Here is a 22,299-nt window from a genome sequence, read left to right as displayed (position 1 = left end):
CTCCCTTTCTGAGGGGGCTGGGGGCTCAGAGAAACAGTGAGGTACCCCCCCCCCACAGAGCCCCCACGGCATTCTCCTGTCTTAGGACAGATACGAGATACATCTCCAAGGCACCTCCAATGGCAGCGGCTTGCTGGGCTGGTACTGACCCTGGGGCTGTCAAGGCGGAGGACAGCTGGGCTGGGGACAAGAGGCAGCATCAGGGGCCCGGGTCAGAGATACAGCACCGGGGTGCCCAGGTCAGGTGGGCTCAGCCACGCCGTGCCCCCACGCCTCTGCTCTCCACAGGTCTCGAAGCCCCAAGAGCAAAAGGAAAGAGAGGAACAAAGAGAGGAAGAGGTGAGTCCCCCACACGCTCTGCCCCTCTGCTTGGCCAAGCGAACTTTCTAGAATCCCAGAAATCACAGGGGAGGGGACCTGCCTAATGCCCCTGCCCGGGGAGGAAGTCCAGTGCCCCCCGCATGGGCCAGGTCGCATCAGAGCAGGGTCCAGTCCTGTGCCCGAGCCAGCATCCTTTCAGGCCTGTCCTTGTCATTTCCTGAGTTCCCTGCTGGAGTCAGCGATCTGAGGGGGTGACTTCAGTGGCCTTGTGGGGTTTCTTGGGGGGGGGGCACCCGGGACTTCTCCCAGGGGTGCTTGGCCTCCAAGGCCCAGCCATGCGGAGCTGCTGGCGGCCACGGATGCGACTGGCAGCCCGGGAACTTGGCAGGCATGTGCCCCCCTGGCATCAGCAGGGGTCAGGCGGACTGAAGCGCCTGCCGCTGTCCCCCAGGCCCCACGCGGACTCCCCAGGCCCGCGGGGCCGAGGACACAGCAGTAGCGGCCCCAACAGCCCCGCCCTCTCCTCCCAGGACAGCGACTCGAGGTCGCCCAGAAGGTAAGCGGAGCCCGGGGGTGGGGGCCGCGGTCAGACCCCCGCCCCCGCGCCCCAGGAGCCGGCGCGGGGCGGAGACGCAGCGCCCCACGCCGCCTCCCCGCCCCCCTGCTCCCCGCACCCCAGGCCGAGCTCCCGGCACCGAGACGACGGGCGGAAGACGGGCAGCCAGCGGTCCAGCGCGAGCCGGTCGCCTTCCCGCTCGGGCGGCAGCGGATGGGGGTCGCCGCGGCAGAACGGCGGCGGCGGGCGGCAGCGGAGCGGAGCGCGCGGCCCGCCCGATGTACGTAGCCTCGCTGCGCCCACGGTTCCCGCCTTCCCCCGCGCCGCCCCCTGCCCGCCCGCGGCGGCGCCCCCCAGGGCCCCTCCCCAGCAGGGAGATGGGGTGTGCAGGGGCGGGGGGGATCTTGCAAACTGGTGGGAGTCAGGATCAGGGTTCGAAAGACAGGATCTCCGGTCCCACCCATCACTCTGAACCGAGCCCCTCCCAAAACCTTTGATCCCTCTCTGAGCCCCTTCCCTCCATCCCCCCTCACCCTCTCTCTCGGACCCCGCCCTCCAGCTGCCCTTCTCAAGTCCCTGCTCCTCCGTCCTCGTCCATACTAGGTGCAGTGAACTTGGGGTGCACTTCCTGTGGCCTATCCTTCCTGAGGCACCCGGCATCTACGACTCCCCTGACACCCCTTAAAGCTCCCCTCCCATCCTGAGGTGGTGAAGAGAGAAGCTGGCAGCTGAGTTGGGGAGGGGGTTCCCCCGGAGGGGGTGCTGGGGGCGGCAGGCCTACCGCGCCCTCCCCCAGGCTTGTCCCGGACACCAACGGGGCCATCAGGTCCTTCTGATTTCCTGCTGTCCTCCTTCTGCTCTGCGCTCCCCCCAGCCGGGAAAACCCAGGGCAGGGTCCCTGAAACTCTTGGTATCAAGGTCCTCTGAGTGAGGACTTGGCCAGGCTCAAAGAATCCATTTCCCTCCTGGTCTCAGGACGACAGGCTCCTGGGGCACAGGGTCCTGGCGGGCCCATGCAGAGAGGGTCACACCAATGTCCCTCTCTGGGTCTGAGGCGGGAGTGGGCACACAGCGGTCACTGAGCACAGCCAGGACTAGGTGCCTTGGGTGAGATGGTGCTCGCTCCACGGGCGCAGTGACCCCACGACGCCTCTCTCAGGGAAATGCCCACCCTCCTGGAGAGGGGGAGCTCCGGTCGGAGCCTAAAGGAGGTTCTGGTTCCCCCAGAACCCTGGAGGTCTGAGCATGTGCAGATAGAATCCCCCCCCCCCACACATATACCCCCGCAGCCACTGGGCAAGCCCAGGAATGTGCAGTGAGGGGAGATGCCTGGACCCCAGCCTGGGGGAGGGAAGGGCTGGGGCGCGCCCACCTGGGGGAGCCCCCGCATGCACCCCTCCTCTCTGGGGCCTCTGCCTTGGCCCTGGCCCCGGACTATGGGGCTCATCTGGTGCCACCCCGGGACACGAGGGGCTTGGGGGTCTCGACCTTGTCCTTCACTAAACCAAACCAGTTTGGGGGAAGTAATCAAGGGGAGCTGGGGGGGCATTCTTGGACGCTGCCTTGCAGAAAGAAAACAGAGAGAGAAAGAGAGAGAGAGAGAATGGAAAGATGCGCTCACGGTTTTAACCCCGTCTATGTTTTTGTTTGTGTTTTTAGCCTCCCACTTGACACGTGGTAATATTGTGATTCCTTGTCTCCTTTACCCAGGGAAGGGGGGGAGTTATTTTGGTTTTGTTGGTGTTCCTTTCCCCTCTCTTATTTCTTTTTTTAAGTTTTTTTTTCTTTTCCTGATGTACAGAAATGCAAACTCTGTCTGGGTTTCTCTCTCTCTTTCTCTCTCTCTCTCTCTCTCTCTCTCTCTCTGTTGTTCTGAATCTCGCTTTTGTGTGTGTTACTGTGGGGAGTCTTCTATCGAGGAGATGGTTTGGAATATCAAGTGAACATTCACCATATCATTTCTCTATACACTTATTTTCTCCCTCTGTAATCAGAATTTAAAAGGGAAGATAACTTTAAAACAGGGGTTCCACGCCTACAGCTCCTCCATCAGTGGCAGGTGCACCCCAGGGCCTTTCTAGACAGGGGTGGGAGAGACTGGTCCCTACCCCCGGGGGAAGCCCTGGCTCCTTTGGTTGTAACCTGTAACCTCTGATGTAACCCATGTGGACAGAGGCGGGGCACCCAGAACCTTCCAAGCCTAGTCAGGTCCCTGGGTGAGAGAGTGAGGGATCCTCTGAGCTGACTCATAGGTGAGGCCTGCAAAGCCAGCCAGGCAAGAGAAACTTCCAGGAACTTCTCCCAGGCAAGAGAAACTTTCCATCCTACTCTTGTGACTGGGCCCCCCAGCACATTGCTTTGTTGGCCCCTCCCAGACCAGGACCCCAAAGGAATTTCTGGGTTCTTCCACTCTCAGAAGGAACCTGCAGCTCAGAGAGGGCAGGAGACCAACTTTAGGTCACACAGCTTTTGAGAGGTAGAGCTGGAGGTGGAGAGGGGGGTTCCATGAGGCACACCCCAGGGCCCCCGAAAAGAGGAAGCAGAAGGGGGTGCACACTGGCTGTCTCAGTGTTCTTTCTCTCCCCCAGCCACCCCCCCAGATGACTGATGTTTGCTCCCAACTCTCTCAGTTGCTTGAGCTGAGACTAGGTCTGGGTGGGCCCTATGTGATCCAGGGTCCCTCTGTTTGGTTTTGGGGCTGCCGCTGGCTGTGCTCAGGGCTTACTCCTGGCTCTGCACTCGGGATCACTCCTGGGGAGGCTCAGGGATCGAACCCGGGTTGGCTGTGTGCAAAGCAAACGCCTTCCTTCCTCCAGCCCAGGGCACTTGTCTCTGCTCTCTCCCGGCCCCTCTGGAGCCCAAGCCCCCCCGATTCATACACCATGGGGCCTCAATAGCAAGGTGCTGGGTGAGAGCCGCTCAGAGTGGCACTGTGTGGCCGAGGAGAACCCCATAGCTTGAATCTGCCTTGGCGAGGGGGCAGGACCTGGGATCAAAGCCCCCTTGAGCTCTGACCTCCCTCTGGCTCCACTCCCAGCATCACCTAGGATGCCAAATGCTTCACCTAGGATGACCGAGCTGGTAGGGTCCATGGCCCTCCCCAGCACCCCCAGAAAAAAATCAATGACCACCATACTGGAAGGGGACCAAGTAGGAAGAGGAAGAGGGTGCCCTGGCCTTGTCCCCCCAGGGGTTACTCCTGATTCTCACTCCAGAGTCACTCCTGGCGGTGCTCGGGGGACCCTATGGGGTGCTGGGCTCAAACCCAGGTCGGCCATGTGCAAGGCAAATGCCCTTCCGGCTGTCCTGTCGCTCCAACTCTCCCAGAGACCCCTATTCCCCCCGCCCAGATGCTGAAATCAGAGGATAGGAGAGTGGGCTAGACCGAGGCTGATCAAGCCCTCCAGTGGAACAAGGTTGCCTTCCCTTTTAAATGCATGACCCCTGGCCCCCATCCTTCCGCTGCGGTCTTGTCTCGACAGCTCTGCTCCATTCCTGTCTCGTCTACCTGTATCTCCTCCTGCTTCTCCACGGTCTCTCTGTCTCTGTCCGTGTCTCTGCCGTGTCTCCTGCTGTCTTCCTCTCCATCTCTCTCCCCATGCTCCCAGCCCGGACGCCCCCTTCCCTCCCCCCAGCCCACCCTTCCATCGGCTGCTTCCTGCATGCCCTCGGAGGAATTCAGTGGTGGGAAGAGTTGAGGAGAAAGCTGGACTCTTGGCGGCTGTGGGGTATAAGGACAAAGAAAGGGGAGAGGCGCCTGGGCTGGCCAGGCCAGGCCCAAGGGGAGCACAGCATAGTCAAGGGCTGGCCCCCTTCTGCATTCCCCACGCGGAGACCTTCTTTTCTTTTTTATTATTGCATTCCTGTCCCTGGTCCCTGACCACTGAGAAGGTAGGTATCCCGGCTCAGCTGTGCACTCGCTGGTCCCATCTCAGGCAAGCCCCACCTCTCTGCTTGGTTTGAATGTGGTTCTCTCTCTCTCTCTCTCTCTCTCTCTCTCTCTCTCTCTCTCTCTCTCTCTCTAGATCTGTCTCGCTCTGGTTGGTTAATCTCCCCCTTTCTCTTTCACCGTCTTCATGTGTAACTTGCATTTCCTCCAAATGAGCTGCAAAGCTACGCCTCCTGGTGTTCTCTCCCGTGGTTCCCGTGACTCCCCGACCCTTCACTTTTCTGGTTCATTCTTCTCTCCTTCTCCCTGCCCTGCTCCTCCTCCCTCTGCCTCCCCCCCTCGCTCCCCCTCTTTCTCAGCGTGTTGTCGAATGCATTTCTGTGTGTGGTTTAGCTCTCGAGTTTGTGTTTCCCTCCCACTCCGGTCCGATGCCCTCGAACCTCTTTGATTCCGTTGTCTGGAGTAGCCGCTAAGCCGTGGGGGGGTTCCACGCGGGCTGCGTGGACGGGCCTGCACTGGATTCGGGAGGAATTTCTCACTGAGGTCAGCCTCGAGGAAGGGCCGCTGTCCCTCCTCCCGGGCCCTTCTGGGCGTCCTGCATTTTGGCTGCCCCTCACAGCTGCAACTTTGGGGTCTGACGGTACTGGAACATGGATGAGGCACCGGGCAGGCCACAAGTTGGCATGGCCTTGGAGGGCAGGCCCACTAAGTCTGGAGGACAGTCTGGGGGCTGGAGGGGGTTCTCAGAAAACCCATCCCCCACCCCAGCCCAGACAGGGAACCTCTCTCCCCTGCCAACACCTCTACCTTCCAAACTTGAGATCCTGCGTTCCCTTAGTACAGAGCGTTCCCGGCCCTCGCGGTGCTGATGACAGAGGAGGTCTAGGTTCATCTGGGCATGCTGAGGGTCCTAGTCAGAGTTCAGGGTGGGGACCCCCTCTCTGCCCACCTGGGTAGGCCTCCACCCCCAACGATTCCTTCTCTTCTTTCGAAGTGGACCTCATGGGCAGGTCCAGGGGAAATCACTTACTCTGAACCTCTTCCGGGGGTACCAGGAGAACAGAGAAGGAAGTTGGTTGGGCAAGGAGGAAGTGCTGCGGGTCTGATGGAGGCCCTAACTGCAGGAGGCCCCAGCACGGGAGCACTCAGCCATCAAGTCAGGGAGGCAGTGACCTGAACTCAGCTCCCCAAGCCTCTGACCTTCCAGACATGCCCTTGTCTCTCAGACCTGGCCCCATTTGGACTGATAGGAGGAAGAGATGGAAAGGAGCATTTCTGGCTGGGCTCCCCTCCTGATCCCTCTTGGAGGACTTCCTGGAAGCAGCAGCCCTTGAGCTAAGAGTAGAGAATCACAGGCATTAGCAGGCTGTGAGGCAGAAGGGAAAGCAGGCAGGAGTAACCACAGCAGGCTCTGGAGGCGATGCTTGGAGGTCCCTTGCCACCAAGACCCCTTCCAGCTAGGACGCCCCCACCGTAGTGTCTGGACTTGGAACACCCTCGACTTGGGGAGGAATGAATGAACTGGAAGTGAAAGCTCACACCAGGCAACCGTGAGGGCCCCATCCGGCTCAGCCTCCAGGGTGGCCCTAGGACTCTCCCCACCCCCAGTGATCTCTAACACCCCACCCGCAGCCCCTGACTCCCATCCTCTGCCACCCTGAGCACACCCAGACTTGGGGTCCCCCTGGAGGCTTCTGGCTTTCTTACACTGCCCAGAGTCTGCGAAGCACTCTGTTCCCTCCTGGTCGACCCAGCAAGGATCCCAGCTCAGTTCCTCTCTGCTTTGACTACTGGAGAAACTGAGGCCACGGGGTTGAGTCATTTACTCAAGGCCTCAGCAAACTCGGGGTGATTTCAGGGTGTCCCACTTGACTGACCTCTCTGGGTCTGAGAGGTGCCCGGGAGAAAGGGAATGTATGCACGTCCGTGTTTGGTCGGCAGGGGGCGCACGATCAACCGAGGACTCTTCCTTCGGGGCTGATGGCACCTTCAGGTTCCTCAAATTCCTGTCTCACTCTCAGCCCGGGGGTCTAGAGGGCCCCACAGTGCCTGGCACCTGGCTCCACCCCCCCGCCCCCCGCAGCGTCATTTCTCCCTAAAGCCCAAGCAGCTGGCCCAGCTCAGAGTTAGATTGGAGCAGGAGTCACGTGCTGCCCAGAATCTCCCTGTTCATTTCCTGCCTATTTGCCTTGAGCCACCCTTCAATCAAAAGCAAGTTAAAGACTTCTTAAAGGAGGGGCCCGGTGACCCCTTCGGTATGGACCACTATGCATTGGTTTTCGGGGCTCCACGTTCCGGCCGCTAGAAACATAAGGGATCTGGAGCTCCTTCCTCTTTGCTCCTTCTGGAGGGAATTGTTGATGACAGAGCCAAGGACGGAGCAGGGAGGGGCCTTGGGAGCTGTGAGGCCTCTGTTAGGGTGCAGGACTGTGTCTCGGGGGACCAGGGTCTCCGGGCGCTGTCTGAAAGGAACCATCTCAGACGGCTGGACTACCCAGCACCCACCTCCCCCGATCTAGGGGTGAGATGATGATCAGGCAAGTTGGGTGTTGGAGGGGCACCCCGATCCCTGATGCTATCCACTCCGCCAGCCTCTGCCCCAAGCAGAGACCCTCCAAGTTCTCCCAGGAAATCTTCGATTCCAATTAACGCGGGGCAGCGGCGCTCACTGCTAGATGTTCATTGGCTGCTTTAGCCACCAATCACGAGCCAGCTGCACTTTTTCACCAATAGGCTCTCTCGACCCCGCCTCCACGACCCAAGGTCTCCGGGACTGTAGCGTGGGGCAGCATCCTGGGCGCTTCTGTCGGTCTTTGCCTGCACAGGTGCCCCCACAAGGGGCAGGTGTTTTTTTTCCCCCTTCTGTCCAAAAGCTGGCCCCAGCCTCTGGCCCTTGCAAGGGCGCATGCTCCTTATGGAGGCCTTAGTGGAAGCCAAAACTGCGATGCAAATTAAGGCCGCAGAGCTAAATCCCCGGATCTGCCTCGGTGGTGCCCCAAAATGGTGTTAGGGATGGCGGGACGGGGGCGGGGCTTTGGGGAGGGAAACAGGCGTCCAGAGACCCACGCCATCGATGTGAGCCCAAAGGGAGTGTGCAGAAAATCCAGGGGTATGTTGCTCCAGAAGCAAAACCCAACCGTCTCCCTTTGAGGTTGGGGAAACTGAGGCCAGGGATGGGGAAGGTGGTCAGTGTCACTCAGCGAGGTCGAGGCAGGCCCTGGAGCTTCTGGACCCCAGCCAGAGCCCCACCCTCAAGTGGCTTTCTAGAGCCCCACCCTCAAGTCCCGACTCCACTTCTGGAAAAGACAAACCAACACCCGCTCCCCCCAAAGCCCAGACGTCTTGCTACCCAGCGGTTGGCCCGGAGCCGGCGCTGCCGCCCTCTGCACAGCCTAGAGTGGGGTGGTTGCGTTTCTCTCTCTCTCTCTATCTCTCTTGCATTTTTGTGAATCTAATGATGAACTTATGCTACCACACTTTTCCCTTCTCTTACACACCTACTAAAGGAGGAAGTACCACTTTATTGGTAAGTGGACGTAACCAAGAGGGAAGTACAAAATCAGAGCTTTAAAAAAAAAAGAAAAGAAAAGAAAAGAAAAAGGAAAAAAAGAAAAAGAAAAGAGAGAAACAGAAAGACAGTCGGGCGCTATTGAGAGCTCCACGGGTCTCTGCAGGGCTGAAGCCGAGGAAAGGACCATGTTGACAGGAAAATGTCCGTTTCCCCGTCCCGGAGTTTCAGGCTTTGTTTTTGAGTTTGGTATCTAATGACATTTGTGGATTTTATTTTTCAATTTGTTTTTCCTCCCTTTCTTCGGTTCAGTTTTGAGTTCAGTTGTCCAGCCCCCCCACCCGCCCTCACTCCATCTGTGTGCCGTGTGCCCCTCCATTCCCTCCCCCCCACACCCCCCTGCGCTGGGGGCCCCGGCCTGGTGGGCTGGCCCTGGCCCGGCCTCCCCGGGCTGCCCTCTCTCTTCTCTCTGCCGGGATCGTCTGTCCCCTGGGGGGGGCAAGGCCAGCCCCCATCTGTTCTGGAGCCCCCTCCCCTTCAGCCCCCCCCACCGCTCCGCACCCCTCCCCTTGTGTTTTGCATGCCGAGAACCTTGCATGAGCTGCAGTGTGAGGCCCAGAAGGTGGAACAGAGAGACAGGCAGGCCAGGCGCGGGGAACCGTGTGCGCGATGCTCGGGCCATGGGGCCCCCCGCCTGGGCCCGATGAAAGCCCCCTCTCCCTCTCTCCCCCCACCACCCTCCTTCTCTCCCCCTCTCTCCGTCTCCTCTCGCCCTGGGCTCGCTCCTGGCTGGATGTCCTCTCTCCCTCTCCTCTCTCCCCATCTCTCTCGTCTCTCTCTCCCTCTCTTTCTCCTCTATCTTCATCCCTCTCTCTTCTCTCTCTCTCCCTCTCTGTCCTCTCTCCCCGCCTCCTCTCTCTCTGTGTGTCTCTTTATCTCTTTTCTGTGTCTCTGATTCTGTCACTCTCCTTTCTCATCCTGTCTGTCTGTCTGTCCTTTTCTCTCCCCCTCCCTCTCGGTGTTTCTGCCGGCTCTTTTCTTGGTTCTGTGTCTCCGTCTCCTTCTCTGGCTCTGTTCCTCTCCCTTCCCTCCGTCCGTCTGTCCCTCTGTCCTCCGCACTCCTCTCCCGCCGGGCCCTCGGTCCTCCTCCTCCTCCTCCTCTGTCCCCCTCCACCCCCGGCCCCTCTCTGCCTCTCTCCCGTCAGAAGCCCAGCTCGCCCTCGCCCAGGGCCGGCGACCAGGCGGAGGCCGACGCAGCCACGCCGCCGGCGCGGGGGAAGCACAGCCCGAGCCCGCGCGCGGCGCCGTCGGCGCCCGGCAGAGGAGGCGGCGCTGCGGGCCCGGCCCGGCGGCGGCGGCGAAGGCGAAGGCGGCGGCGGCGCTCCCGCTCCTCGGCGTCCGCGCCCCGCCGCAGGGGGCGTCGGCGAGCCCGGCCCGCGGCCCCCCGGGACTCGTCGCGCTCGCTCAGCCGGGCCCGCTCCAGCAGCGACTCGGGGGGCGACGCCCCGGGACCCGGCGCTGAGCCCGGCTCCGAGCGAGGCCACGGCGGGCACGGGAAACGGTGAGTCGCGGGCCCGCGCGCCCCGGCCCGGTCACGGTCCGCAGTCCTGGCGCTCCCTGCACCCCGGCCCTCCTCGCCCCTCCCTGGTCCTGCCCCTCCCGCACCCCTGCCCTCCTGACCCCTCCCTGGGCCTGCCCCTCCACGCACCCCTGCCCTCCTGGCTCCTCCCTGGGCCTGCCCCTCCCCGCACCCCTGCCCTCCTGGACCCTCCCTGGCCCTGCCCCTCCCCGCACCCCTGCCCTCCTGGCCCTTCCTGCACCCCTGCCCTCCTCACCCCTACCTGGCCACCGACCCCGTCTCTGGCCTCCCGACACCCCCCTCGTGACTCCTCCCCATCTAAGTCGCCCCCTCCGGGGCTTTTCCCTCCCCGCTCCCGGGACCCCCGCCGTCCGACCCTCTCCCCACCACCGGCCCCCTCCTCTCCCCGGCCACTCGCGCCCTCCGCCGCCCCCCACCCACTCCCGGGTGCCCACTCCCGGGTGCAGTGGGCGCGCCCCTCCACTGAGCTCCCCTGTCGCCCGCCCCGTCCAGGACCAAGGAGCGGCCCCCGCGCGCCCGGCCCGCCAGCACCTCCCCGTCCCCCGGCGCGCGCGGCCGGCACGGCGGCCCCGACGGGACGAGCTCGTCGCGCAGCCCCGGGCCCCCGCCGCGGTCGTGGGGCTCCAGCCGGTCGCCGTCCAAGTCTCGCTCGCGCTCGGCGGAGAAGCGGACCCGCAGCCCCAGCCGCTCGCCGTCGCCCAAGAAGGCCGCGGGCCGGTGAGCGGGGCCGGCCGGGGCGCGCGCGGGCGGCGGGGGGCGCAGGCCGGGGCCGCCGCGCCGGGACGTGGGGCTCACGTCGGGCCCCCGCAGGGACAAGGACGCCGAAGGCCGCGCCAGGCACGCCGAGGCCGAGGCTAACCGCGCCCGGCGCCGCTCCCGCAGCTACTCGCCCATCCGCAAGCGGCGCCGGGACTCGCCCAGCTTCATGGAGCCGCGGCGCATCACCAGGTACGGGGAGGCCCGGGTGGTGTGGACGGGGCCACCGTCCTCCAGGCGGAGGGGACGGCGGGTAAGGGTTCAGGGCAGGGATCCGCACGGCGGGGAGCCGTGAGAGTCCAGGGGCCTGGAGATGCCGGGGTGCGGGGCGGGGTGGGGGGGAACTTCCCCGGGGGAGGCCCTTGGACCTGGGGTGGGCAGCCGGCAGGAGCTGAGCCGCTAAACCTCCGTTTCCTGCCACCCAGCCCTTCCGTCCGCATTCCCACCCCCACAACATCTCTCCTTCTCTCCTCGTCGAAGGTCCAGCCTGCCGAGTGGCCTGTGGGCAGCCCTGGGCCCAGGTGGCCCCTCTCCCGCCCCCCGGCTGCCGGGGGATGCCCATGTGAGCGATCCGGACGCCTCTCCTCTCTCTAACCCCACTCTGACCTTCCAGCCTCGGGGATTTGGAGGAGGGGGTGAAGGGGTAGACGCCTGGGGGTCGCCAAGGGGGCTGCACCCACAGACAGACACCGGGGCCGGCTTCTCCAGCAGGACAGTGTCTGTGAGAATAGGGTCTGCCCACACTCCTGATGGCCAGGCCCCAGGTGGGGGATGGGCGGGGAGAGGCAGAGGCCATGTGAAACTGGGCACCAGCTCTGCTTGGGCTCAGGAAGGGCGATCCCTGTGCCCCGGCGCCCAGATCTCTTCCACCCTTGGCATGGCTCCAAGCTCCCTGCACAGATATCAATCAAGTCCCCGAGCTTAGGACACCCCCAGACAACTTATATACCCCACCAATGCACGGAGGGGTCCCTTACATCCAGCACCCCCAGGGACCCCCATCCCAGGCTGCCACCATCTCCTCCTCCTCCCCCCACTAATGTCCCCCTTTTTCTTCCTCAGAATTAACCCTGAGCCACAGGGCAGAATGCCCCCTTAACCACTCTTTTTCTGGGTCACAGCTTCCTGATTTCACACTAACTCGGGGTTGGGGGGCTCAGGGGGAGAGTGGGGGGGCTCGGTGAGGAGCAGAGCCAGGAGATGGGCAAGGCTTGGACATGCGCAGCAGTGGCCAGGGTCATCCCCACCTTTTGTTCGTCTGTTTGGAGGGGGGAGCACGCAGGGCACTTTGCAGCTGGTGCGTGTATGCTGGGGGGAGCCCCATATTGAGATCAACTGACACCTCTTCAGTCAAGCTAAAATGGGTCCCCATGCTTGCGGAAAAGCAAGCATGTGGGGGGGAGGAAGGGAGGTAACCCCATGAAATTGGCAAGAAGGGCTCTCCTAGGAGTGGAAAAATGGGGAGGGGCAGAAGGGCAGGAAAGGAGGTGGGGAACCCCTGGTCACTGCAGAGGTGGGGGTGTTGGATAGAGCCTCAGGACCCTGGAAGGGTGGGAGGTAACTGGCTTTTTCCTCCCGCAGTGCCAGAAAGCGCCCGATCCCCTACTACCGGCCCAGCCCCTCCTCATCCTCCAGCTGCCTGAGCAGCGACTACTCCAGCCGCAGCCCCAGCCCCGGCCCCAGCCCCGGGCCCAGCCTGGGGAGCTACAGCAGCCGCAGCCGCGGGACCCGCAGCCGCACACGCAGCCCCTCCCGGACCCCCAGTCCCAGCTACTACAGCCGGAGCAGCTCAGAGAGTGGGGGCTTCTGAACCCAGAGACCCCAAACTCACACGGGAGGGAGGGGGGCGCACCCCAAGGTCACAGAGAGGTCCCCGGGCCAGGGAAGACCTTGGTGGGGGGGTGCCCTCCAGACCGGGGGCAGCCAGATTCTGCTGCTTCTCAGGGTCCCAGCTCCCCGCCTGCTGCCTGACCACCAGGTCCAGGGAACAAAGAGCCGCTGCGATCACAGGGGCCACCTGCGCCCCTTCCTGCTTGAGACCAGCTCTCCAGGCTGGACATCAGCGCCATGCAGCCAAAATCAGGGGTACCTTTGGCAGTGTGGGATCTGGAAGCCCCATCCCCAGGCCCATAGCCTTTCTTACCGGGACCCTTGGGGGGGAGGCAGAGACAGGGAGTACGGTCTTATTTGGAGGCAGGTAGGAAAGGCTGAACCCTGATGCCCCATCTTCCAGGCTGGGGGGCAGCTGCCTTCCTATCAGGCTGCAGGAGAGGGCTGGCTGGAACTTCAGAGGGGCCCACGGTCTCCCCCAAATCCCTCCCCTGGCTCCCCGAGGGCCAGACCAGGAGGGTCATGAGCTGGCAGCTCGCCCAAGAACGGAGATGGACTCCACTTCTGGCCCCACTCTGGGTCTGGCCCTCGCCTGCCAAGCCCTCTGAGCAGCAGAGATGGGGACAGACAGGCCACACAAGCACGCAGCCCTGAGGGCACAGAGGTCAGGAGAGTCGGCGGCCACTGGCCGAGCAAGACCCCGTATCCCCCTGGTCTGGGGAGGGGACAGCTGGCAGTGTAGGGTTGGGTAGGTAGGGGACACGGGGAGAGCCAGTCTAAGGGAGCATGACTTCCTGCCAGAGAGGGGGTGCTGCAGTAGAAGAAAGAGAGGGGACCAACCCCCCGGACTGAGGTCCTGGGGCACCAGCACACCCCCTCCTCGCTGCCCTCAGCCCCACCTCCTGGGGTCCTCAGGGATGTCACCCAGTCTTCCTTGGTCTCGCAGGGCAGCTGGCAGAGTGGGGAGCAACTGGGGTCTGGTCCGGGGTCCCCTCTCTCGCCTGTCCCCCTCCCTCTCTCTCCGTGGAGTGGGTCACAGTTGGACTCTAATAAACACACTCGGTGCCCGGATGGCACGTGTGAGAGCCGGTGTCTGTGGACGTGGGTGCCCGGGGGAGCGGGAGGCTGCTGGGAATGAGGGGTCCAGAGAGAAGAAGTGACGTGGAGAAACTGGGGCCCAAGGGGGCTTCCTGCCGGAGTGTCTGGCCTTCCCTGCAGCCCAGGAAGCCAAGAAGACCCCCCTTGCTCCTGATCCTTGGACCACCCCCTGCCTGGCCCCACTCACCAGTGACGCGGCCCCTCCCTGCAGCTGGACCCCTGGGCTCTGACTCTCCCAGCTTTGTGACTTATAGGCTGGGAAGCTGGGGTGCAACCAAGAGAAAAAAAATCTTGCCCTGGGAAGGCCTGGCGTAGTGCAAGCATCGGCTCCAGGCCCTGCCCAGACCCTGGTGGCCCATAGGGGCCGAGAAAGGAGGAATTGGTGCATTTATTTCACTGGGGAGCTGTTGCTCCAGGCGGTGTTTGGGGGAACCGCACGAAGAGCTGGGGATCAAAGCTGGGTTGGCCACATGTAAGACAAGCACCCTGCCTGCTGCACTGCCTCACCCCCTCACCAGGTTTTCTCTCAGCTGTCAAAGCACACCCACAGGGGCTGGGGTGATAGCACAGCGGGTAGGGCGTTGTGCCTTGCATGTGATCGACCCGGGTTCGATTCCCAGCATCGCATAGGGTTCCCCGAGCACCGCCAGGAGTAATTCCTGAGTACATGAGCCAGGAGTAACCTCTGTGCATCGCTGGGTGTGACCTAAAAAGTAAAAAACAAACAAAAAAAAAAAACACCCACAAACTCCCCTTCTCCTCTCTTCCTTCTCAGCTGGGCAGCATTCATTATTTTTGTGTTTTTTAGTTTTGGGGGCCACACTGACAATGCTCAGGAGTTACTCCTGGCTGTGCTCAGGGATCACTCCCAGGAGGGCTCAGGGTACTCTATAGGGTGCCAGGGATCGAACCCGGGTCGACCAGGTGCAAGGCAAATGCCCCCCACACACACACCTACCACCACTGCCCTCTTCTTTCCTTTCTTTGCACCTCAGTGCCAGACCCGGCCCTAGCCTGCCCTTGGCTCTGCCCAAATGCAAATCTGACTGTCCTGGGGAGACTGTGGGGGCATGGGCACAGTCAACCCCAATTGCCCCCCCAGGGTGGGCCTGGAGGCCCCCAGCACCAGAGCTTCAGGGCCTCCAGCTCCTCTTGCTGGCCTGGGAACTGAGTCTCATCAGGAGTGGCCCCGGGGCCTCAAAAGAACTACTTGGGAGGCCCCCCCCCAAAAAAAAACAAAATGCAAATCTGAGCGTTCATCCAAAGGACATGGCTCATTTAGCACCTACAAACAGAAGCACCTGCCCATAGGGCTCGGCTGTGGCCTTCACAAGGGCTCCTCAGGGATGACTGTCCTCCCCCACCACTGCGACTCTAGACACCTCAGTTCAGCTGACGCCCTGGTGCCCCTCATGAATAAGCTCCTGGCTTGAGGACGGTCCAGTTCCCGCTGCCTCCTACTCCAAGAAGCCCTCCTGGTGCTCCGTGGCAGTGCGGCTGCCCAGCCTCTCCCAACAGTGGGCTCCTCCCAGGCCCAGTGCTCTAAGTCTCCCCAAACCTGTGCCTTTCTGGAGACCAGGATGAGCCTTCTTGGTCTCTGCAGCAGCCCCCGTAAACAGGCACCCCCGGAGATGTTTGTGGAATGAAGAGCTGAGGGGGGACAATGAATAACAAGGCTCCAGAACCCGGGGGTGCTGAGGGACTGGGTGACAATGAATAAAGGGGCTCCAGGACCCAGGATGGGGGTGGGGTGGGGGCGGGGGAACACCAGGGACAAAACAAAGGTAAGTGGCAGCAGGTGGACACTAGAGGGCGCTACGGAGGCAGCCAGGGCGGGGAGGGGGCGGGGCAGAGGAGGGCGCCCCTTCCGGCAGGGAGCCCGACCCGTTCTAGCACCCCACTTCTCCGGCTCCACCCCCAGCTACCGGGGGTCCTGCTGCCGGGGAGGGCGGAGGGTGCTTCCCACCCCACAGCCTGTGCTCGCTACCTTGAGAAAAGGGAAAAGTACTGCCAAGAAGGCATGTGGAAAACAGGAAACCCCAGTTCCGCGGCGGAGGGAGGGGGCGGGGCGGACTCAGGGGCCTCCCCAGGGTGGGTTTGGGGTGCAGCAGGTTACTCCTGGTCCTTCTCCTCAGACAGGGACCCTTGCCGTTCTCCTACCCCTAAGACAGCAACAGGGGGGCCGAATAGGAATGGGAGGGGGGCGGGAGTAAGGTAGGGGGAGGGGGGAGAACACAGAACGCTGTGCATCTCCCCTTCTTGTCTTGCACCCAGACCCAGGCTGACGACTCAGGGGTGCACATGCCCAGGGTGGGTGAGGGCCAGTGTCTCCCATCCACAGCCTCCCAGAGAGGTTCAGGAACCCCTGACCGCGCCTCTGCTGCTCCCAAGCTCCTTCCCTGAGAAGTTTCCTGGAGCTGCCAGAACAGGAAGGTGCAGGGCTGGACCGTACCACCGGCAGGGCGCTCGCCTGGCCTGCAGCCCAAAGGGGCCCGATCCTGAAGCCCGCCGGGTTGATGCCTGAATGCAGAGCCAGGAGTAAGCCTAGGGCATCGCCAGGTGTGCCCCCAAAACAAAAACATATCAAAAGAAAACCAAAGAGAGAGGGGGTGCTTCTCCCTGCGACAGCGCCACCGAGCCTAGCTTCTGGGCAGCAGGGTGCCCTGTCCCTGCCCCTGTTCTATCCCCCTCTCTCCCCGCCCAGCAACATTAGCTGGCAGGTGTGTGTGTGGGGCGGGGGGGGGGGGGGGGGGGGCGGTACACGGAGGAGGAGAAACTTGATTCACTGCTCTGGAAGGAATCTTCCAGAACATCCAGTGCAATGGTCTCAGGGCACAGATGAAGAAAATGAGTCACGAGAGCCGGCGCCCGGCCAAGGTCACAGCCTGGAGCGGGGCTGGAGATTCTTGCTCCTGGACAGCAGGGGTGGGGGGGTGGAGGACGGACCGGACCTCCCCTTCAGGAGTGGCATCCAGGGGGGAGGGGAAGGGCAAGAGGATCTTGGGAATGGGATCTCTGGCGGGCAGTGTCTGGGCACCTGAGGAGGTCCGGCCCCCACCCCCAGACATTCTCTGTCCCTCCCCAGCAGGCCCTGCGGGATCCATCCATCAGCTGTCAGCCCCGGGGAGGAAGGCGGGAGGCTGCCAGGGCATTCTGGCTCTTTCTCCCAGAGGCTGGGCCAGCACTGGGGGGCTGACTCAGCCACTCCTGGGGTGGGGCAGCTGGGGCCAAGGTGGGGCCCAGCGCCAGGAGAGGAGGCTGCCGCAGTCTTGGGGCTAAACAGGCCAGAAGGGACCCTGCAGTGCCTGCTCCCCGCCCCCCGCGGCTTCTGGGAAATCCTGGGGGGCGGATCCATCCTCTTAATCCCAGAAAAGCTACCAAGGGCAGCTGGGCCGAAGGCTGGAGGGGTGTGGGGGGAGGGCAGAAACTCAGTCCTCCCCACTCAGGTTACTTGGAGGGGGGTCCCCCAGCAGTGCTGAGGTGACCCAGGGCCACTCCCAGTCATTCTCGGCCCCCCCAAGGCAAGAGAGTTAATGTCAGGACCCAGAGTGGGTGGATGTGAGGTGGAGCCCCAGCCCCTTGGTGGTACAGACGTACAGCCGATGCCGTGGGGTTCTCCAAGGTACTTGGGCCCCACAGGGGCAGAGCGGTGTTGTGGGGGGCGGGGTATATGCAGTGCAGGGAAGTTGGGCCACGCATGCTAGGGGTTACTAGTGCTCTAACCCCTGCACTACTCATCCACTCTCACCACTCCTGCCCAGGAGATTACACCTACCCAGAGGGGCAGGGCTGGAGTGGCCCCAGACCACAGCCTGCACCCCAGATACCCCCAACCCATCCTGGGCTTTCAAGGAAGGTGCTCCCCAGTGAGTGGCCCAGTTCCCTCTGCCCCCATCAGCAGCACGGCTCACCCTTGATTGGCTCTCCCGTCTGAAGAATGGGGTGCTGATGGTCACGGGAGAAGCGTACCCCACGGCGCTCCACAAGCAGCCTTGGGCTTGTGTCCAGAGAGCTGAGCCGGGGAGAGGCCCAGAGGGCAGGACGCGGATTCCGTCCCAGGGTTAGTCCCAACACTGCTAGGGAGCTTCCTCCCAAAATGGACATGAGGAAAGCAGGCTCACTAACTTTGGCCATTTGGGGGACTCCCCACGAGGCATCGGGGGAGGGCGTGCCATCAACCCTATTTTGGTTTTTGGGTTTGGGGAGTTTTTCTTTGACTTTTTGGGTCACAACTGGCAATGCTCAGGGGTCGCTCCTGGCTCTGCACTCTGGAATCACTCCTGGCGGTGCTGGTGGACCATATGGGACACCAGGGATCGAACCCAAGTTAGCCGTGTGCAAGGCAAATGCCCTCCCCGCTGTACTATCGCTTCAGCACCATCATCCCTGTTTTGAGTCAGGCAGACTCCGAGAGGCTCCAGGCCTGGGTGCCCAGATTCAACCCAGCCTTATGTGACCCCCAAATCCCATTTTGGCCACTACCCCTGCTTCCTCGCTGCCTTGGGATGGATTTTGCAGTGTGTATTGGAAACACCGGGGCGGGGGGGGGGGGGGTCAAGTGCTTCATATCTAGGGGCTCCAGGTGTATGTTTAGCTCGGCCACCCCTGCCCCAGAGCGCCCTGTGGGATGTGGGGGGCCCGCCTGGCATTGCACAAGGTGCCTGCGCGGGCGGTGGGCGGGTGGCAGCAGTGCCCAGCGCCACCCCGCCCTGGTTTCAGGCGAGATGAAGGGAGCTTCTGTCTACAAAGTGCCAACCGCACCCAGAGCGTGGCGGGGCCGCACTTGAAAGCACCACGATCACACCCACCTGCCAGTGCGGGGCGGGCCCCGAGCTCGAGTCTGGGCCACGGTGGGCAAGCAAGGGCGGATAAAGGGCCGCGGTCCTGATCTCAGCCTGGTTTTATAAGGCTGACCTCACTATGAGTTTACAATAGATTTATAGAGGGGCTGGGAGTGCCAGGAAGTGCTAAGAGGAGGGTGGTCAGCAGATTCCAACCGAGACCCCCCCCCCCCCGCTCCTGTTTAACACATCACCCAGCAAGGCCAGGAGGGGCAGGATGGGGCCTGTCTGCCCCCTCATTGTGACCCACCAGTGCCCTGGGAGCTCTGCTGAAGCCATTCTCAGCTTCCTGGTCCAGTCTGGCTTTCTGATGGGGAGCACGGGGGGCACCCAAGAACCCTCTCTCTGGAAAGAGAAACTGAGTCTCAACGGGAGTCAGAGTGTCAAGAGGAGGGGCCTGGAGTTAGTTGACCCCATTCCAGCTTCCCCTCAAACCGGCCGACCCCATGCCAGTTGCCCCTGACACCAGCTGCCTCCCAGGCTGGGCCCCCCATACACCAGCCACCCTAGGCCAGCTACCGTGGCAGGGCAAAGAAGCTGCAGTGGCCTGGGGGTCTTCTGCAGGGGCCGTTGGGGGATGCCAAGGCAGGGGCCCCGGGGAGCAGAGCCCTAGAAAAGAGACTTAAGTCCATGCCTTATTGGAAATTGGGCTGGTCACTGCATCTCTCGGAACCTCAGCTTCCTCAGCCCTCCCCAGGAATGCGAGGGGGCCATGTGGTGTTGGGGATCCAACCTAGGCCCTGCATACGCCCCACCCCTCATCCACAGGCCTGAAAGATGGCTCAAGGGGCAGAGCTCATGCCTGGGGGCCCCCAGTGCCATATGATGTCATATCTACTGGGAGTTGCCCCAGGACGCCAAATAATTCCCCCAATAAATTTAAAAAGAAGGGGGTACTAGGACTTAAACTGAGAGAAGGCAAGTAGGAGAGGGTAGGGGAGCGGGAGGGAGTCTGGGGAGAACAGGGGGCCTGGGGGTCAGGGAGAGCAGGAGGGGGTGAGAGGAAGCGGAAAGGGATGGGGGAGGAGGAGGGGGTGTCTGGAGCAACTGGCAGCCGGAGCACCAGCCTCTGGGAGTTGGGGGGTGGTGGAGTGTGGAGCCACTCTGAGGTCAGGGCCAGGCAAAAGGCCAAGGGCCCAACAAGTAAGCTTGAGGGTCCGCCCCTCCCTTTGTACTGAGGGGATCAGAAGCAAAGGGACTTTGAAATCATGATCTTCAAATACGGAAAGGAGGAGACTTGCCCCAACCCTACAGCAAAGCCAGAGACAATGTCCTGAGGTCACATTCAGGGTCAAAAAAAGAAAAGAACAGCCCTGGAGAGGTATCCCTCTAGAGACCCCTCTTGGCCTTAGGGCTGGGGTCTCTGGCCTGGGGCCGCCAAATCCACCAGCCAGGAGCACCCCGCAAAGCCCTGGCCTTCGGTCCCACCTCTCTTGGTTCAGGCCCCAGCAGAGACAATTAGCACAAGTAGCAATTAAAACAATAACTAAACATGGACCAGACCCAGGGCCGAGCCAGCCACTTCGCATTTCTGAATGCTCCCCTGGACCATGATGTCAGCCTGATTATCACCAACTTCCAGAGGGAGGACACTGCGGAACTCAGTGTCTCAAGGGCCCCAGTGCATGTGGAGAGGAATGGAGGCAGGGAGTGACTCGCAGTCCTCACTAGGAACCATTCACTGTATATCACAAACTCGGGGGGTTCCAATCCCAGCTGGCCCCTTCCTGCCATCTGGCCTGGGACACTCGCCCCTGGAGCAGCCACTCGCTCCACCTATACCCCCACCAGACGCGTGCACTTTAGCGCCAGGCCCGCGGCGGAGGCGGGGGGCGGGGGGGGGGGGGGTCGGGTGGTGGGCGCTGGCTCAGCGTCCACCACGCTCCCCGTCGTTTGTTTTCTCCAACAGGAGAGAAGATTCCAGATTGGGCTGGGCCTTCCTCAGCCCGCCCCCGCTCCGGTATGCAGGGGAGGGGCTGCCCCGCAGCCGGTCATTGCCATTAATAGAGACCTGAGACACGCCTGCTAAAAATACCCGGCTGGGAGGCCCATAAGAGCGCGGCGGGGTGCAGCGCCCCGCACTTCTCCCTCCGGCCGCCTCCAGTCGCCCCCAGCGCCGCCAAGCAGCATGACCGAGCGCCGCGTGCCCTTCTCGCTCCTGCGGAGCCCCAGCTGGGAGCCCTTCGCCAACTGGCCCTCGGCACACAGCCGCCTCTTCGACACGGCCTTCGGGCTGCCGCGGCTGCCCGAGGAGTGGTCGCAGTGGCTCGGGTCCAGCGGCTGGCCCGGCTACGTGCGCCCGCTGCCCGCGGCGCCCGTGGACTGCGCCCCGGCCGTGGCCGTGGCCGCGCCCGCGCCCGCCTACAGCCGCGCGCTCAGCCGGCAGCTCAGCAGCGGCGTCTCGGAGCTCCGACACACGGCTGACCGCTGGCGCGTGGCCCTGGACGTCAACCACTTCGCCCCCGAGGAGCTGACGGTCAAGACCAGGGACGGCGTGGTGGAGATCACCGGTGAGCGCCGCGCCCGGCCCCCGCTGCGCTGCGCCGCCCGCTCCCGAACCCGGGAACCCGGGCCGAGGCGGCTCCCACCCACCCGCTCTGCTCGGGAAACGCTCCGGGGAGCCACGAAAGGCCCCTCCAGCCGGGCCGTGGGGCTGACTCCCCGCGGAGGGGGCGTGGCGTGGCCCCGTCCCGCGCCCCCGACTCTCGGAGCCCCGAACCAAACTTTGCAGATAGCTCTAAGTGCTCGCCACCCCCCCGCCCGAGCTCTCTGCCCATCTGGATGGGTCTGAAGTCTGGCCCTTCGGGGGGCAGTTTGGATGTGGGTGCACCCCTCTTGCAGTTCCTAACCTCTCCATCTCTCCGCCCCACAGGCAAGCACGAAGAGAGACAGGACGAACACGGCTACATCTCCCGCTGCTTCACTCGCAAATACACGTGAGTCCCGGGCCGCTGGGGGCGGGGCCGCGAGAGGGTGGAGCCTCTGGGGCGGGCCCGGAAGCGTGACGCATTAGGGGCGTGGCCTCTGGCGGGTGGGGCTACTGGGGGCGCGGCCGCGGGAGGGTGAAACCTTGATGGGCGTGGCCTCTGGAGGATGCGGCGTCTAGGGGCGGGTCCAATGGAGGATGGAGCCTATGGGGCGGGTCCCTTGGAGGGTGGAGCCTATGGGGTGGGTCCATTGGAGGTTGGAGCTGCTGGAGCTGCCGCAGGAAGGTGGAGCTTTGGGGGGCTGAACCGCAGGAGAGGCGTGGAATCACCTGGGTCTTTAACACTGGTCTTTTCCACCGTCCAGGCTGCCCCCCGGTGTGGATGCCGCCCAGGTCTCCTCCTCCCTGTCTCCCGAGGGCATGCTCACCGTCGAGGCCCCCATGCCCAAGCCCGCTACCCAGTCGTCTGAGATCACCATCCCCGTCACCTTCGAGTCAAGAGCCCAGCTCTCAGGCCCGGAAGCTGGGAAATCCGAGCAAGCTGCCGCCAAGTGAACAGCTCTCAGGGACCACTGCCCACCCCCACCCCAGGAACCTGTCCCTTCCCGCCCCAGCCTCATTGCTCTTTTGATACGTCCCTCTTCCGTTTTTCTCAAATAAACTTGGATGCACCCCCAATGTGCTTCTGCCTCCAACCTTGGTGAGACCTCGGGCTGGTGGCCTCCTGGTCACTTACTGGTCAAGCTTGTGTGTCCGTTGTCCTCCTGTCCCAAGGCCCACATTGCCTCGAAGTGCTGGTGTAGCAGGAAAGAACATACTGCAAGTATGAGGCCCTAGGGTTCCCTACCCACTGCCCCAAAAATAAGAAAAAATGATGTCATCCAGCAATGCCTGCCTAGAGCCAGAGCAGAGGTTTCTGCTGGGAAAGACAGACAGAGCAAGCAAAGGGGAGCAGCCCAGAGTTCTCTGACAGC

The 22,299-nt window shown here is 62.8% G+C and overlaps 2 protein-coding genes across 2 annotated transcripts in view; both read left to right on the top strand.

Moving 5' to 3' along the window:
- SRRM3 (serine/arginine repetitive matrix 3) overlaps positions 1 to 12,753 on the top strand; it is a 50,480-nt gene extending 37,727 nt beyond the window's left edge. Inside the window, exons 9-15 of the mRNA XM_056108213.1 lie at positions 289 to 339; positions 773 to 877; positions 1,001 to 1,157; positions 9,480 to 9,835; positions 10,367 to 10,591; positions 10,685 to 10,822; positions 12,212 to 12,753. Of these exons, the coding sequence (XP_055964188.1) occupies positions 289 to 339; positions 773 to 877; positions 1,001 to 1,157; positions 9,480 to 9,835; positions 10,367 to 10,591; positions 10,685 to 10,822; positions 12,212 to 12,440 (1,261 nt within the window). The 3' untranslated portion in view covers positions 12,441 to 12,753. The remainder of the gene's footprint in view (positions 1 to 288; positions 340 to 772; positions 878 to 1,000; positions 1,158 to 9,479; positions 9,836 to 10,366; positions 10,592 to 10,684; positions 10,823 to 12,211) is intronic.
- A 7,682-nt stretch (positions 12,754 to 20,435) lies between these two features.
- On the top strand, positions 20,436 to 21,997 carry HSPB1 (heat shock protein family B (small) member 1). The gene is made up of 3 exons (XM_056108225.1): positions 20,436 to 20,909; positions 21,272 to 21,335; positions 21,691 to 21,997. The coding sequence occupies exons 1-3, from the start codon at positions 20,528 to 20,530 to the stop codon at positions 21,878 to 21,880; spliced, it is 636 nt and encodes a 211-aa protein (XP_055964200.1). The 5' UTR covers positions 20,436 to 20,527; the 3' UTR covers positions 21,881 to 21,997.
- Positions 21,998 to 22,299: the final 302 nt, after the last annotated feature.

Source organism: Sorex fumeus, unplaced genomic scaffold (assembly GCF_029834395.1).
Source record: "Sorex fumeus unplaced genomic scaffold, SorFum_2.1 ptg000199l, whole genome shotgun sequence".
Taxonomy (NCBI): domain Eukaryota; kingdom Metazoa; phylum Chordata; class Mammalia; order Eulipotyphla; family Soricidae; genus Sorex; species Sorex fumeus.
The sequence above is the reverse complement of the archived record's forward strand: the minus strand, read 5'-3'. Positions and strand labels throughout refer to the sequence as shown.

What these genes read in the sequence shown, in the direction of transcription:
- HSPB1 (XM_056108225.1), top strand. Translation starts at nt 20,528, where the DNA reads ATGACCGAGCGCCGCGTGCCCTTCTCGCTCCTGCGGAGCCCCAGCTGG. An exon ending in CGGCGTGGTGGAGATCACCG is followed by an intron (nt 20,910 to 21,271) that starts GTGAGCGCCGCG and finishes TCCGCCCCACAG; the next exon opens with GCAAGCACGAAGAGAGACAG. An exon ending in TGCTTCACTCGCAAATACAC is followed by an intron (nt 21,336 to 21,690) that starts GTGAGTCCCGGG and finishes TCCACCGTCCAG; the next exon opens with GCTGCCCCCCGGTGTGGATG.